This window comes from Dendronephthya gigantea, unplaced genomic scaffold (assembly GCF_004324835.1).
Source record: "Dendronephthya gigantea isolate DGI-Jeju-01 unplaced genomic scaffold, DenGig_1.0 000028F, whole genome shotgun sequence".
NCBI classification, from domain to species: Eukaryota; Metazoa; Cnidaria; class Anthozoa; order Malacalcyonacea; family Nephtheidae; genus Dendronephthya; species Dendronephthya gigantea.
In genome coordinates this window covers 1,508,012-1,525,971 of record NW_021163038.1, presented here as the reverse complement: position 1 = coordinate 1,525,971, position 17,960 = coordinate 1,508,012, and the positions used below count along the sequence as shown (strand labels likewise).

The 17,960-nt window shown below is 39.3% G+C and overlaps 1 protein-coding gene across 1 annotated transcript; it reads left to right on the top strand.

The window, feature by feature from the left end:
* Nucleotides 1–2,073: 2,073 nt before the first annotated feature.
* Nucleotides 2,074–17,521, top strand: LOC114523784 (mediator of RNA polymerase II transcription subunit 13-like; the record flags this gene model as incomplete). The annotated part of the gene is made up of 26 exons (XM_028544817.1): nt 2,074–2,335; nt 2,735–2,819; nt 3,520–3,600; nt 4,893–5,038; nt 5,285–5,536; nt 5,734–5,947; nt 6,238–7,029; nt 7,461–8,007; nt 8,349–8,633; nt 8,973–9,116; nt 9,348–9,382; nt 9,800–10,515; nt 10,660–10,928; nt 11,036–11,161; nt 11,277–11,409; nt 11,574–11,633; nt 11,712–11,787; nt 11,911–12,085; nt 12,524–12,724; nt 13,047–13,288; nt 13,552–13,700; nt 13,782–13,931; nt 14,138–14,377; nt 14,540–14,844; nt 15,000–15,085; nt 15,964–17,521. Coding segments are annotated over 26 exons (5,907 nt in total), but the record flags the coding sequence as incomplete, so codon positions are not given.
* Between the last annotated feature and the right edge of the window lie 439 nt (nt 17,522–17,960).

Genomic DNA, 17,960 nt, shown 5'->3' with positions numbered 1-17,960 from the left:
AATGACAATAATGTCTCTCGATTGTTAAACTTCGAAGATGGTTTTGTTAAACGCTAAGAAGTGTAAACAATATTACACCGCTATCGAGTTTATATTCCACAAACATTTAAATTTGCAATATGATATAGACTTTAGCGTACCAATTTAAATTTTCAATTCCCTGTTGACCTATGGATAAGTGCAAGCTTTAAAAGTGAACAGCATCTCGTAAGCACATTGAAATAATGATTATCTGTGTTAGGAATGCATTTAAACGATAAGGAGATGTCTTGTAACTTTTATCGACAATTAATTGCGAATATTTTGCCAATATGAGTTCTTCAGGCCAGTTAGTTTTATCAGTTATTATATGTTCTTGAAAAAATTTATCTATGTAGAAATTTTGAATGAAGTATGATGCAATATTCCTAAAAGTTTTAAAACGAAATTTTGATCACAAGCTGACTGATCAATGCCAAAAAAAGTTCTGCTTATTGTACATGAAAAATGTTCTGTATGTTGGGAATACAACTTTATCCAAAAAAATGGCAGTCCTATGTGATGCTCAGCCTTTCTGTACAGTACCTGTAATTGAAATGGCATTACCCTACCATTGCATGCATTGTCAATTTGACAATTAAAATTTCTTGAGAGTTTTCTTAACCAACTCTTGCAGTAGTTTTAACCGTAAAAAATGGCAGGTATTTCAGAAGTGAAGTATTAACATTTACTGTAGGGCATATTGGCAAATATTATGCAAGTATTTATGGACAAAAAATAAAAAAAGCAATTCTGCGAGATGGTGTGGAAAGTCATCAAATTAAAAGTCCCTCGCTTTTTCCAGTGTTGATGTGTACTTTAACCCCTTAGTCAAAGTTATGAAATATGTTCTAGTTTAGCAACTTGAGACAAGTTCTGTGCCAAACCGTTTCAGACAAGCTTAAAAAAGAAGACACAACATAATTACTACACTATTACATAATTAGCATAATGGTATATAGCATTTCACACATTTTATTCTTTAATCGCCAGTATATTGATGGGTGTACATTACAAATAGCCTGGAGATATTTTTGTAGTAATTCTGTTTTGACTATATATTGATGGCAGTAGTTCAACTTTTCCACTCATTTTTTTTAATTTACAATCATTTTTGTTGCATGAGATAATCATTTCCAGCTGTGAGTGTTATTATTTCAGTTTTTAAAATCTATATTACCTTTTCAAATTGTCCATTTGAGATGCCTCACAGTTTTACATCTTGTTTTGTGGTATTGCCCAGGTTACATAGTGTAACACAATGTTACATATTGTTGTATGTTATTGCACATTGATACAGTGTCACATTATACGAATTTGTATACAGGATAGACACATTCAGCTGTAGAAAATTAGCTGTTATGAATGTGTGCCCTGATAATGAAAAATGCTCTGTTGTGTGAATACAACATAATGATACATGATCATACATATTGTTGTATGGTGTTACACTGTTATTACATGATATCCCATAGTATTACATGATATTTTGAATGTTGCATAGTGTTAAACAATGTCATAGTGTTATATAATGTTACATGTTGTTGTACAGTGGTACCTGCTGTTGTACATGATTACATGGTGTTTAACAGTGTTACATAGTGTTTTACAGCATACATGGTGTTGTACAGTGTTACATGGTGTTGTGCAGTGTTACATGGTCTTAGACAGTGTACATGGTGTTGTACAGTGTTACATGGTGTTGTACAGTGTTACATGGTGTTGTACAGTGTTACATGGTGTTGTACAGTGTTACATGGTCTTAGACAGTGTTACATGGTGTTGTACAGTGTTACATGGTGTTAGACAGTGTTACATGGTGTTGTACAGTGTTACATGGTGTTGTACAGTGTTACATGGTGTTGTACAGTGTTACATGGTGTTGTACAGTGTTACATGGTGTTAGACAGTGTTACATAGTGTTAGACCATAATGCATGGTGTTATACAATGGTTCATAGTGTTGCCCAGTATTGCATGGTGTTGATAACATGACGTTACACAGCAGTACTGACCACAGTAATTTTTAGTTTGCTGAATTATTCTCCATTCATTTCAGGCTGATATTAATGCTCTAAAGTGGTGTAAATATACTGGGAATTTGCATTCGCTGGACAGACCCTTGGAGGACCCTGTCCTAACGTCCTTCGCCAATGCCCTCAAGAACAACGTGCTGTGTTCCTGGAGACACTCCCCTCCCTACACCACACCGAGGTTGAACCAAGGTCTGACCTGTTCGGAGAGCGCAAAGGAACTCTGGTTGTTTTGGTATGGAGATGATCCAAGAACGATCGATATTGTCGATACCAGCTTAAAAGGTATGTATTCATATTCAAATGCTCAAGCAATATGATGATTTGTGTAAACACTGGATTCAAATTTTTTTGGGTATTTCTAAATCTCAAAAACAGCTCTAAGGAATATGCCAATATTACACTATGTTAAATAGCTGTTCACCAACTTTCCTGTAAGTTTAGAATGTTATTAAATCAAGTACTTTAAGAAATGCAATAGACCATGATGTTTCAGATGTTGTGACCATGATAATAGCCATTGAAACTTAGTTTTAGCTAAAAAAAAAAAAAGCTGAAAAGGTCTTTTGGTGATCAATGTCTTTTGTACGAAATCTGTCAGACTAGAATATGTTGTCCACAGTTTTTTGATCATATATAGGCTGCTGTGTGTTTTATAAAGACAAACTGTAATTTTTTTTTCAGAATCTGATCATGGCTCATGGGAAAGTAACTTCCCCAATGAAGCAAAAGTTCTCCTGTTCAAAGCTCTTCACAACACGTTAGAAAGGTAAATACAATCAACATGGGAAATTAATGAGTTTTATTGCAAATGAAACCAATGTTTTGTGCAGTATATACTGATACAAAATTCCACCAGGTTGTGGCCAAAATTGTACGACAGTTTCATCCTTATAGTTTGAAAACTAAGAAAGCAATTGTTATTAATGTTCAGCAGTGTTTAACGCGGTTTCAGATATATATCTTGCATGCAATTTTGACTGATAAAGCTAGGTTTAAATTTAAACAATCATTTTTGAAGACCGACGATCTGTTATAATCAATTGAGTAGGTGTTACGATTTTATCACATTAATTTAACGAAAAGTTAAAATTAGGAAATATTTATTTAAAAGATATTTCAATCTATTTGCTAATGAATACAAACAAAAAAAATGAGAATTACGGACGATATATATAGCCTACAATTCGTCTTAGGATTATTATTTTTTTTAAAATCCTATTTAGGCCTTAATTTTTATCAATTCTGACAATATCGATTCCTGTGTAAGCGGATGTATCACTCTAAATATGGCATTGGAAATGCTCATGGCTTATATCAAATTTGAAGTTGTACATTACAGCCCTTTTTTCTAGTACCATTTATTTGGGTTTTCATTTTGCAACCGCACACACCTGCTGGTCGCCTACTCCATGTATATTGTGTAAATGACAAGTCTAATACAAGTGACCTCTTTTGTATTTAAATAGGCACTTGTTGTCCAGACATTATGTCCGTGTTGGAAAATGGTTTGTAAATTTAGACAAGATAATCCCGAGCACAGCTGAAAAGTAAGTGTTCGTGAAATGTATATAATAGTTTTCGGGCTACTATTAAACGCAATGCGTTGCACTTTTTATAAATATGAGATATATACGAAGTGTTGGCAATCTGCCATGGATTTTATAGTTTAAAATGCCAATCCCATTTAAAACTATAAATAATCATTAGTTCACTAAAATGTCGGTTCTCTGCGATAAACCTTGAATTGTACTGAGTCACATATGCAACTCGTAAATACGTGTAGCAATGGAAAGAGAGGAAAGTTGATAGTGTCTAGTCGAATTTCAACACATATTGTGTGCGAATATCCCCTGTGTCTGTGAATTATGCAAACTTCGCATTTAGCGAAACCAGACGTTTGACGTAATTATCTCATGCACAAACAACTACTTTACATCACTGGAATCTGTGAAAAAAGCGTGTGTGTATAAAAAAATGTGAGCGTGTGTGTATAAAAAAATGTGAGCGTGGAGTGCTTGCCCACACATACGCCTGTATTCAAAAAGCTCACTCACACTCATACTCATCGAGTGTGACATATAAATTTCGTTAATGCTGATCAATGAGAAAGTTTTCTCTCAATAGATGAAAAGATATAAGGTAAATCACTGAAAATCAAGCCCCTGTTCGGCTTGAAATACCGCCATTGAAACGTTATGAGAAGATTAAGATCTCCCACTCAATGAGTTTGAGTGTGAGTGAGCTTTTAGAATACAGGCGATAGTCATAGCACAACAATCATGGCTTTCTTGTTCTTAACAAACACTATACATGCATAGGAAGTTAGAATGATTTTAAAGCCGAAAGATGTTGTTTAAAGTGTTGAAAATTGTCAATCGTGCTTCATCTTTTGTGAGCTACAAAAACTCATTTCGGATGCTTCAAAAAAGTCATCTTGCTGCAAAAAAAAACACGTTTAAAAAGGTGACAAAATCTTGATTAGTTAAACTTTTTTGTGGGAACATATTTTAAGTTTTGAATTGACTGTCGTGTTGAAATAATTTTTATATGCTGTTAAAATTCTAAAGAAATTTCCGCTGCGGAACTATTTCTCTGTAAGTGAAAATCCACCCTAACACATTTAAACTCTTGTATAGTTTGGAAACTTAATACTTAAAGATACTTGTTAATGGATTGCAACTTTTTTGTGCGATTCAGTTCCAGGAAACCGGAAAGCTATGCGCGCTTTTAGCAGCTCAGTCCGTCTGAAGCCAGATAATTTTGCTTGTCAGAGGAAGAGACCTGTTTAATCTCGAGGATATTGTCTTACGATTAACATGTTTGTTCAATTTTCTTGTAGAAACAAGTTGTTCTTTTCTTTCGCGTTTTGTCTCCAAGGGGAGAGCAAAATATGTTTGACTGTTGATGTGAAACAATTGCCGGGTGTTCGACACATTCTACCCGACGATTTAGCCAACGCGAGAGCTTTGCAAGGGGATTTTAAAGGTGCGTGTATCTTCATTTCAGGAGCCGATTGTTCGATGATAAAGTTGCCCACTGTATAGTGATTTTTTTAAAAATCTCTACCCTTTTGTATGGCCAAGATAAAGCTAAACAATTAAAGTTAAAATTGTTTTTAATAATTATAACTTTGATAAATGTAACTTTACTTTAAAGTATTTTTACGAAGTATTTTTTGACGAAGAGCGAGTTTTCCATAACAAGACTTCCTCAACGAAATATATATTTTAGTTATTCTGGGACCGTATGGCGTCAAGGGAAATTTGACAGGCCAAGGTTATCAACATAATAGCGTCGGCGTGAACAAACTTCTAGAAGACTGGAAACGATTCTTTCCACTGGACGTCGTTGATGACTGGACAAACGTGCCTGAGGGGGTAGAACACGATATACCCGTGGTAGTTGGGGTTAAAGTGGGAGGAAATGTCATCAAATGCCCCTCACATTACGTCTTGGTTTCCTTAGACAGCGACAGTGCTGAAGGTAAATAATTCGTCATTAAATCCTCCCTGTTCAGATCACGTGTTGATTTTGCCAGTAACGTGGGGTGAGAAAAACAACACGTGATCAAAACGTGGTTCAATGGGTATCAATTGGGATAGCAGGAGATACTAAAAGATATATGTAGGAAAATTTCCACTTTTTCGACTCTTGTAAAAATTATCTAATTTTTTTTCTAGAATCGTCAAACCAAACACCACCTGTCTTTATGACCCCTCCCGCCTCTCCATTTGCGCTGATAACCGCTGAGAAGAATAACGAGCGGCTCGCCTCAACGGCCCCGGCCGAACCCGAGGCGAAGTCGGAGGGTGTGACGAAAGTCACGGACAGTAAAGCTGTGGCCTGTGAACTAGTTAATGAGGCGTGGAAAGACATTACCGCTACCAAGTCAACGTAAGTATTGGAGACTAGAGTTGTTACACTCTCCAGCTATTAAGTATGAATAAGGTTAGCTTAGTTTAGGTTTCCTCTTGTAGTAACACTGGATCAATAAGAGATGATCCTTACTGGACCTCTAGGAAGAACAGTTTAGAACTGATAGAGCTATCCAGTATAAATAAAGTCAGTTTAGTTTAGGTTTCCTCCTGTAGTAACACTGGATAAATAATGATCTTTACTGGACCTCTGACTATTCAGTATGGCAAGTAAATTTTATCTTAAACTTCTTTACTTTTATATTTCAGAAGTAAAACATCGGGAGTGACTGCAGCTCAAAACAAAGCTTTTGGTACAAACTTCAAAGCCGATCAAGAGTCGTTCTGGAACCTCAAAGAACCTCTGAGCCGTAAATCGTGTTCATGCACATCCAGCAGCAATGTGAGTCGGTCGCGAACCACACCTCCTAACAGACCGTTTGGTATCAACCGACCCAACCCTACCGGGTCACAAAACACCCACATTACCCTCGCAAACAAACAGAAAAAAGAGCGGGAACGCAAACCTGTACTACCCTTCCATCAGAGGGAGGGGAAAGTACGAAATGTCACCCCGGCCTCCAAAGGACATTCCACGTATAACTTAGCGACCTACGTTGAGGACCAGAATCGTCAGCCAAACAGTCAAAACGAGGCTAACCCTAAATCCACAGACAGCGCAGACGGAATAAAATCCAAACCAGCGCTACCTTTTACAAACGAAAATCTTATTGACAATATAAACAATAATGTTGGTGAAACGTTTCTGAAACTGACTCCCCCGGTTTCGACGCGACTTTCCGAAGTCGTACGAACGGGTGACGATCGTAAGAAGCCTTCACGAACGAAGGACGATGTTTACTCGAAGTCTCGAATATCAACTGCCGACGTATGGAAATGCTATGAGGTTTTTACCGGAGATCCGAAGTTCAAGCCCAGGCTTCCTGATGACGTGCTCGATTTCAGGGAGGGCGAGAGGCGACCGCTGACAACCGGGAACGTTGTGTCGATGCCTGAAAATACGCGGGAGGTTTTCAAGATTGAGACCATTGAAAATAAAAAGTAAGTTGTTAACAAACCTTGGGATGGAATGTAAATAAAGTTGGTTTAGTTTAGGTTTTCTCCTGTAGTAACACTAGATCAATAAGGGATGATCCTTACTGGACCTCTAGGAAGAACAGTTTAGAACTGATAGAACTATCCAGTATAAATAAAGTTAGTTTAGTTTAGATTTCCTCCTGTAGTAACACTGGATCAATAAGAGATGATCCTTACTGGACCTCTAGGAAGAACAGTTTAGAACTGATAGAGCTATCCAGTATAAATAAAGTTAGTTTAGTTTAGATTTCCTCCTGTAGTAACACTGGATCAATAAGAGATGATACTTACTGGATTAATCTAGAAAGAGCAGGTTAGAACTGATAGAGCTATCCAAAATAAATAACATTAGAGATTTGTTTTTGCTGATAAAAACTGTGTTTCATATTCGATAGTTATCAGAACAAAAGACAGTCAAATGACGATCCTGCACCTGAAGTTGAAGTTCCTACCAAACGCATGCGCCGAAGTTCCTCTGCGACTCAGCCTAGCCGGGTCAAGCCGGAAACGCCCGCTCCCGTAAAGCCTCGAGGGCATCGGAGCTCGAGTACCAACAAGTCCCAGATTCCTGCTCCGTCATCCGAACCAGCCAGCCTTGCGCTTGAGACACCCGATTCCGTCTTTCTACCAGCATCGCGTGGTCGAGCCAACAGCACAAGCAGCACCGGGTCTGCGGCTTCGCCGGCACCTAACTCTACTTCATCTAAGACGAGTCGTAGTGCGAAGCAACGTCGACAAAGCAGGAAATCTCAGGATAAGAAATCGAAGGAACCTGTACCGAAGCAGGAACCTGTAAAACCAGAAGCAGAACAGGTTTTACCATTTATTGCCTCTCCTCCCACCCCCAGAGTATCGTTACGGACGGAAAAAGATCTACAAGTGACGTTTTCTGATCTGGACAACATGTTTGATTCCCCGGATGAGGAGGAAGAAGACAAGCAGGTAAGTTGCGATAACTGATCTATATGCTAATACTGGACCGCGCAGTATACATTCCCACCATGAATGATCTCATTCAGCTTCAAGATCGGGCCACTTAATTCCGGCAGCAGGGTGCGTTATCCACTTTTATCACTACTTATCCACTTTTATCACTGCTCATCCACTTTTATCACTACTTATCCCATTACCACAGTAGGTTTCGTTGATGTTAAGCAAATGCCCTATCCAGACTCTATCATTAGATCAGTGGTGTGTTGTCATATGTTGATAATACTATATTGTCTCTATTTACACTGTCTGCTTCAAAAATTTCGCTGTAACATTCATCGTCTGATTTGTAGCGCCAACTGCTGTCCGTATTCACCGACAACCACTCGCCTCCAGTCCACCACGGCCACGAGGATTTGAGCCATAAGACAAAAGTGCCGGTGCCGGTGAATACTGGCCCTGGAAACGTTTCGCATAACGATCTTGCTCGGATGTTCCCAACTCCTCCCATGTTAGAAAATCATCCTCCGCATTCTCCACAACCTATGACCACCATGGCGCCGACTCCCCCTGAATATAGCGAATTCAAGACAAAGACAATGAGCGAGGAAATTCATGATGTGCTTAATCAACTCAAGGTACGTGTTTTTTGGCATGCTGGACTTTTTGTCATTTCGTCCAGTGAATATCTCCTAAATAATCTAGCGTTACTACAGGAGGAAACCTAAACTAAACTAACTTTATTTATACTGGATAGCTCTATCAGTTCTAAACTGTTTTTCCTAGAGGTCCAGTAAGGATCATCTCTTATTGATCCAGTGTTACTACAGGAGGAAACCTAAACTAAACTAACTTTATTTATACTGGATAGCTCTATCAGTTCTAAACTGTTCTTCCTAGAGGTCCAGTAAGGATCATCCCCTATTGAACCAGTGTTACTACAGGAAGAAACCTAAACTAAAGTAAACTTTTCCTAGGAAACGGCGCCTATATTCGAAGTCCCAACGGAGCAGGCATATTTATGTATCTCCACCGCAATACCGCCTGTGAAATCTTTGCCAAGTTCACGTTTACCACCGCTCAAACTGACCGAGGACATGGTGTACACGCCATCACCACAGGTGAAAACCCGTTTGAATTTTTCATAACCCTTAAAGCCTTTTATTCGCTTATACTCGAGACACATTTTGCTCTGTTGTTTGAAATAACATCGTGTCCAGCCTTTAAATAGTGTCGTAAAGAGTGCTACAGTCAGTAGCACTTTTTAAAGCCTCAAAATCATTGCCAAGGATTAGACTCTGAAGCCTTCAACTTGTTGTCTTATTTCCATTTTTCCCACACACTTTTTAAAGGTCAAATCATCCAGTTCTAAAGCTGATTCGTCAAGGTGAGTATTATTTCTTTAAATCCTTTCGATACTTATAAAAAACGAATCTTCAGCAAAAGCGCATTGACGCTTTGACCACAGATATTCTTTTTGAAAGTAGCAACCTGTGAAAACGTTTATCTCATTAAAGGTCGTAATCAATCATTGGTAGGATTTTTTAGGACCTCGAGAAAAAGGCGGGAAATATGATACAAAATATGATACAAATCATTTAGTATATATACCTGTGAATCGCGAGGGGTCTGAAACGATACCTTGCGTTGCATTTTTAAAGCCAAATTGATGAGTGTTACCAGGCCCCATTCTACAGTCTTCATCCGAGCTTCAATTTTCCTAATTTTCCATCCTTTAAAAGTTTTTATTGCTCACTGAGTTTACTAGAGGAGACGAGCTAATAATGTCACATTTTCTTCCTAGCTTTGCCGCCACGCCTTCTACGAAAGCTCGTACCAGTCTATCGGATATCACCGCTCCGATTCTTGGCTCTGGAACAATCACAACTACATTCAATTCCCAATCGTCGAAGATGGACACAATGTCCCCACACGATCCTCAAACGTCCCAAACAAGACCCATATACGACACGTTTGATGCCGGGGAGCATGACTCCAACGCCATGCTTCACGCGAACCTATTTTTATCCGATTCTTATGTGAACTATAACTCTGATAGAAATTTAGACGGCACGAATGCTTGCCTTTGTATAACGGGGGAGCGAAAACGTCCTACGCTGAGCAAGGAGCCCATCGGGTTTCTTAGGAACAATGATGTATGTCAGTGCGGGTTGGGGATATTTGAACGCGAGAAACTGCGCCAGCATACGGGTCTGTTTTCCAGCGAGTTACTTTATGTAAGCAGCTGTATGGAGAACATGGGCGTAACTTTGGACACTAGGTATTGTGACACGACCAAGAGGAAGCGAGCTGCTTTGCATCTTAAAAAGGAGTCTGTCATAAAGGATTTGAAGCCCGTACAGTCCACGGAATTACTGGGAACGAGTAATTCAACTGTCCTTGTTGATAACCTGCTTGACCAGTTTTCGTCGCCGTTGCCCGCCTCTGCTACCTCGGGGAAACTGGGCATGACCGGTTTGGACGGTGATAATACAGGGAGCCCACTCCAGATGAAATCAGGTAAAAATAAATGCGGAATTTTAGAAGCTTCCCCACGAATCTCTTGGTTCAAATATTGTCAGAAAGTCCGCTGAAAAGCAAGCCTGCTGTACGTAAAGAAAGTTTGCATTTATCAATAAACCTTTGCACTTTCTCTTTTTTTAGCCTCTGAAGTCGAGAAACGTTTTTCCAAGACTACCGTTGACTTTTTAATGGATCTGAAGCCTGTGATACAGGAGTCTCTTCATAAGGCAATTCACTGGAAAACATGGGATCAGCTCTCTACGGTACAAGGTCCACTCTCGTTGAAGCAACTTTGCCAGGTGAATAGCAAGGGTTCATCCAACGCGGGCGATCCCGCGAGGATCCCGCGTGTGATTGTCGGCCATGATGGTGATTGGCTGTCCGTGTCACCGTTGGCATTACACCACTGGGTAAGTGTTGTTGTCCGATGAATCAAGACAAAAGCGAGCCCGCAGTCCGGAGTATATCTTCTTGCGGGCTTTCATGAATATTTCCAACATTTTTACCCGTTCTGCAGGAGAAGCTGTTCTTAGAACCGTACACGTCATCACGTGACGTCACGTATGTCGTTCTCGCGCCTGAAAACGAGACAACGAACGCAAACGTCAAGCATTTCTTCAGGGAACTAAGTTCCACGTATGAGGTGAGTTGGGAAATGGAGGTGGTATGTTTTTGGCGGGAATCTTTTGTCACGTGATTAGAGGTGGTATTTATTTGGCGGGAATTATTTTCCAACGCGATTTTATGACGTTTTTTAGACGTGTCAACTGGGCCGCCATATTCCCGTGAGCAAAATCTCGTCCATGTCTGGCGATGGTATTATCAGGATTGGGCCAAAACAACAGACGAAATATGGCAAGAATGTTGTCAGTCCTTGGTTTGGAAAGTATGGTAAGTTGCTTCTTCGGGTAAGGATGGATCACTGCACATGTTGATATTAGAATGGTATATTGGCGTTTGTATGACCGAGAGTTTAAGTTGTGATCTTTTCTGAATAAAGTTGTAAACCAAAGTGAAATATGGAGAAAAGTCAAGCTTGATTCTTTCCATTGTAGAAAGTATATCCGACGGAGCTCGTGTTAAATTGTTTGCCCAAGTATGCAAGTATGAACTAGGTAAGTTGATGGAATATGGAAATGTCACTGCCGCTTGTTTGTCTTTGTGACTTATGCCAGAGTTGTTTTGTGGTACAGGTCCCTTCCTCGAGAAATTGCCTCTGGATAAGCGGACGTCACTTGGCGATGACAGCTCGAAGAAAACTGACTCTGGGTAAGAGTGCGTTATAAAATGTGTTATATTTGTATACTATGGGGTACTGTTTACGGTACGGTACGGTACGCTACGGGTACAGTTAACATCATGACAAAACATACATACCTTATTTTCTTGAAGTGACAACAACCTGCTACGTCAAGACAATTCCTCGATTGTAATCTACATCATCAACCCGTTCGACGAGTCCAACGACAAGGTCTTAAGGAGAGAATCCTACTATGCCTTGCTTCGAAGTTTCTCCGAAATGGCAGCAGGAATACCAGAAAAACTCCGCAGTCGTCTTGTGTTAGAGGTAGGGGTGGCCTGGATCACCTTGTAGCAAACTTGGAAACAAGTTGTATCGTTGTTTAACACTTGTTAAAATGTTCTCACTACAAGTCTCTTCAGCTGATAATCTTGTAGTTTTGAAACTTTACTACAGTGCAGTGGAGCAGTACAAATCAAACAATGGTGCATTTAGTTAGTTAAAATTCTAGGAAAGTTAAAAGATGTTGGTGTGAAATATGTGTTTCCAGGACCGGAGCGAAAAAAATTTCCATCAATTAACAGCTTTGTTGTTGGTTGATCCACTGCACCATTGCCAACACTTCCACCTCAAACAACTTTGCGTTAAATATGAAGCGTCATGAAGTGTTTTTGTTTGTTACTTCCATGCACTCCTAATCATCTTATGCAAAACGTAGCCCACCCTTTTCAATCTTTAATGCACTTATTCTTTGATTTTGTCCAGATCGTACCATTACATCAAGTAACCCAGGTGGATGCTTACCAGAAGACAAAGGGCTCGCTCGTATCATTTGTTAAACTTCTCAAAACTACGGCGTTTTCCGTCTTTTCCCGATGTCGAATGACTTTGAAGAAACCGTATAACACTCGGGTTCACACCGGATTCTGGGCGCCTTCAAGCCAGCGGTTGGCCATGAAGAATCAGGTGAGCTCTTTTGAGTCCATTCATTGGGTACTGTTAAGCCCTGGGCAGATTTGGAAACATTGTTTCCCGCCAATTTTTTTTGCAAACACAACTGATATGTGTACCGACACTGGATAGTGCATGCTATCGGATTCATTGATGCGATTTTAAAACGGCAATATTTTCAATCATTCGGGTTTACAAATATGTCGAATTCCGTACTAAGCTAAACCTATAGGTTTTAAAATTAGGTTGGCTTTAAAGCAAGTATATTTTCCTATAGTTATCTTAAGAAATACAGTGTGAACTATTCGTAATGTTAGCCGTTATTTCGTGATTTTAGCCATCGGATAAAACCCGCACACGGGTGTATTCTCCCGCCTATATTTTGGCAACCCCGACGAAGCTCATCCTCGGCGTGGATACGGTCGAGGCTGCGGACGATTTGACCACGCACAAGGAGTCTGCGAGCCTTTTGTTCTGCTGCTACGGTCTATCACATGATCAGCGATGGTTGCTGGCCACTTTCACAGACGACAGAGGCATGGTTATGGAAACGTTTGTGACGGTCGTTGAACCGTTTGGGTGAGTAGCGGTTTACACTGGACCATCAAATAAGCGGAAAATGGATATTTGTGCTTGAGAAGAAAGTAGATTACTTGGAAAATTTAGAGCTTGCGTCGTGTTTTGGCATGCCTTAAAGGCCACAGGTTGCCCGCTATTGTGTTGCTTCACATGAAGTATCCTCATCCTTAATTCAACTGCTGAAATATCATCGCAGGCGCTGTCTTTTTTTTCAGTCCACTTCACTTCGAAGTATTGTTAAAACGTGCATCGTTGTTATTTAGTTTACCGGCGAACAAGCGGCGTACAAAACTGCGGATAAAAGCCCTAAGAAGGTTGTGGGAATTTTGCCAAGGGATTACGTCATCCGTGGTAGGAGACTGGAGATTAGTCGTCGGAAAATTGGGCAGATTTTCCCGCCATGAATTACGAGGTAATCACCAGATAAGCGAGAGTGCGAAAATAGCGCGAAAATGAAGGGAATGATTTTTTATACATTTCTTGATTCTTTTAGATTGGGATGAAGTAATTCGCAGTCATTCTTCAAGCGAGTGCACGGATCGTTGCGACGCGTGTTCCTCGTCGCGTTCTCACGCAAGATTTCAAAGTGTTTCCGTCGTTTCGTTGCACAACGAACTGTGTTTGCGAATACACCTCGCGAAAGGTAAGTTTAACCATCATGTTAGGATTGGTATGCAACATCACGTCCCTTTTGGTTATCGTCTTTGCAAGTTGCAACCAAGCCTCACTTTCGTGCAAGGAGAATATATCACATTAAAGCGAGGCTCGACATATGGGAGAAACCCTATAAGTGCTATTAACACACAGTCGGACAGTCATATTCATTGAACATGTCTCATTTATTCCTAGTAACTACGGCTTTCAACAACTATCGTGACCCAGACACAACGATTGTCGAATCGGTAACTAGGCAACGTATATCAAGTTCATTCATTGTTATCAACATCGAAAACTCCCAGTCCACGAGACTCGCACAGCATGACGGTATCCATGACGTCGACGATCGCGGGGGTCTGGTAGACAACGAACTCATGCTGACCGAACCACCTACGGAAGACGACGACGAGATCCCGATGATGCCTTTATTTAGTATGTACCGTATTTATGTATCATTGTATTACGAGTGACAGCGATTTCACGACAAAGTTATACCACATTCAATCTCATTGAATTAAACTTGTAGCGAGCACTTTCGTTGAAAATATGAAAGTTTTCGAACGATGAGTTAAATGGATTTTTTTCGGATTTTAGGTAACATTTTTCCACCGTCAAGAATTTCACATTTACATCAAGATCTTCGGAGCTCCTCGCCACACGAGCGACCATCTTCGGCGCCAATGTTGACAGATACCGTGACGTCATCCTTCGTTCCTATTGGTATACAGTCACCACATCCCAGCCAATCAGCGTGCAGCGATGAACAAAGCGAGCAGGAGAAGAATTTCGGATTCCCGCTAGCCCACGGTCGTGTTTACACAACAGCACCGCTCGGGCCGGCGTTCAAACAGTTTTCACGCGACGAACATTTGGATGGGAGTTCTCCCGTTGTTCTCAAGGTAAGCTGTGGCAAATTCCTGCTTTTCAACAAGTAATTTAAGCTGTAGTTAGAATTATAATCTTGACACGAACGTTATCATACTCTAGAACTAGAAAAAGCATTCTTCCAAGAACTAGTGGGGTATTTTACATGAACTACTTTTTCATCGTTTAGGCGGCGTTGTTACTGCATCGTGTCGATGAAGCTGGTCGTCAAGGAAACCATGTTTTGAGTTCAAATACACACACCAATGTTCTAAGGTAGGCTTTCTAGTAATGGTTAAGCACGAAGGGATTAAGCACAAAGAAATTGTTGCAAGGCAGTAAGTTGTAGCCGGGCTAGTAATCGTAACTGAAATTAAGGAAGGTTGAAAGTGAAACACTGAATAAACGTTTCAAGTAGTACCCACTAGACTAGGCTGGTATTAGTAGCAACAGCTAGAACTCAGTCAGACTTGCAGTACTGCAATGATCAACTGACATTGAGGAAAGTTGAAAGAGAAACACTGAATATAATATTGTAAAGCAGTACCTACTAGACTAGTCAGGCTAGTATTAGTGGCAACAGTCAGCACTCAGTCAGACTAGCAGTACTGCAATGATCAACTGACATTGAGGAAAGTTGAAAGAGAAACACTGAATATAATATTGTAAAGCAGTACCTATTAGACTAGTCAGGCTAGTATTAGTAGCAACAGTCAACACTCAGTCAGTACTGCAATGATCAGTGCACATTGAGGAAGGTTGAAAGTAAAACACTGAATATAATATTGTAAAGCAGTACCTACTAGACTAGTCAGCCTAGTACTAGTAACAACAGTCAGCACTCAGTCAGACTAACAGTACTGCAATGATCAGTGCAATAGTTGAAAGTGAAACACTAAATAAAACATGCAATGACATTGAGGAAGGTTGAAAGTGAAACACTAAATAAAACATTGCAATACTGCAATAACCAGTTATCGTCAAAAGAGGATTTTTAATTGACCATAATCCAATCAGATTAGTCAACTGTTGGTGAAATGTTTAAAGAATTCACTGACCTATACGAAATTCTGCAAAAAGAAGCGAAATTTAGAGATGTTTTACGCTTGCAAAAGCAAACCACATCGCTAAGTTTTAATGTTCACCATTTCCAGATATATCTTGGAGCAATACGACGCTCTCTCGTGGCTAACTGTGGACTCTGTGTCTGAAGACAGAAATTCCTGCCTTCCCGTACATTATATAACCCTGTCCCAAATGACAGAAGCTTTCAACGGCCTGCTTTCCTGAGCCCAATGCAATCTTCATCACCAGAAATAAATTAAGCTCATCAATATTAACTTATTGTCTTCGCACTACAAGTAATCATCATCTAGAGGTTTGCAAAATACCACGAGGCTGGGAAAACTGTTTTTTAAATCAACCGAATCATTTGCTTTTAAACTGGGCCAACAAGGTTTTCAACACAACAAATTTGTTTTTAACACAAGTAGGACTTCGTCTGGGCAAAACAAACGTGGTTTTGTACATGACAGTATGGTTTGAAAGAGTCTGTGCTCAAACACGATCAACTTTTAATGAAAATTTTGAAATCAAATTTGCAAGCTGCAAAACACGCATGAAAACTTTTATTAGGAAGTTATTTTTTTTACATCTGGTGTGCACTTTGGAGATTCACTTGAGTCCATGCGAACTTACAAAGACTAAAAGAGAATTATCTCCTTGCCAAAAACCACACAATTCGCAACTCTGTAGATTAGTAAGATCCCTTGTCTACTTGATTGTTCTCGTTTGCGAAAACCGCTGATAAAAAACAGCATATTGTAGGCACCTATAATAGAATAGAATATATAGTCTCTATGATTGCATTACCCCTAAATACAAAATACCCCCTTATTTGTTGTGCTGTGCTAATTAAAACTTGCATGATTAGATTACTCACAATATGCACGAACTTTTGTTTAACTTCTCAAGGAAGGTCTAAGTTGTACTACATATATTTTCAAGTCCAGGCAGTGGGATTTTAACAGAGTTGCGAAATTAGATATATGAACGACCAACTAAAGGAAGATTGTTTTTTTTTCTAAAAGTCCGACATCAATTTGGAGCATGTTAAAAAAAAATCACGAGAAAAAGAACAAAAATATCGTAAAATCACACATAAATAAACTATTAAACTCACTAAACGCATAGTAAGCTATTTTATGAAATGTTTATAATATTTTAATTATTACAATTATTATTAATATAGATTATTCATTGTTATTCAGTGTAGTACATAGTCATAGAAATAGAGAGAACCTGTATAAGTATTTACTAAACGGTTCGTCATGGCAGACGGATTTTATCTATAAGCTGCTCAGAATTATATTATAATGAATTTGTCGCCTAAATTTGGACCAAAAATGTATTTATGGGCAGTGTAAAGTATGTGGGCGCTTTTGAAGTGCCGGAAAAATTTTTAGTAAAATTGAATGTAGAACGTTTTCAAATCTATATTATTATTGTAATGTGACGTTTCAGTATTATGGTAAAATGTATTGGCGTATTATGAAATGTTGGGCACGTGTGCAGCTCGCGTTTTTTGTAGGAGCGCACGTGCCTGGCATGTATATTTATGAACGTATTCAAATATATCCGCAGAGTTACGCTTTGTAGATAGAACAAGTACTGTAGATAAAATGGAAATTAAATTATTCTTTTCAACATAAAGTGAATGTTTGCATAAATTGCGTGCTCGATGATTTCCAGTGATCTCTAGTACAACTGGAACGATAGCTTTATTACCTTTATAATGAAGCCATATTGTTTTTGTTGATAATGAAAGAGCCATGCGGGCAAAATACGACTTCAGAAGAACTGGGAAGACCCAGCAAGGAGACAGAAAGTCAAAACCTTGTTTGTGGCAAATAATATGCAAGAAAAGTATAATTTTTTATTGAAACGTTTCCATTTCCACAACACAAGGTCGTGTAACAACCTTCATCTTCCGAAAGTCAACACTAACTGGGGTAAACATAAACCTACATACCAAGCTTCGAAAGAATTCAACAACTTGAACGATTCCATCAGAAACTCTATCTCTCTGAGTCATTTTAAGTCGTCCCTGAAGTGACATTGACTGACACACTATATATAAATATTGTTAATT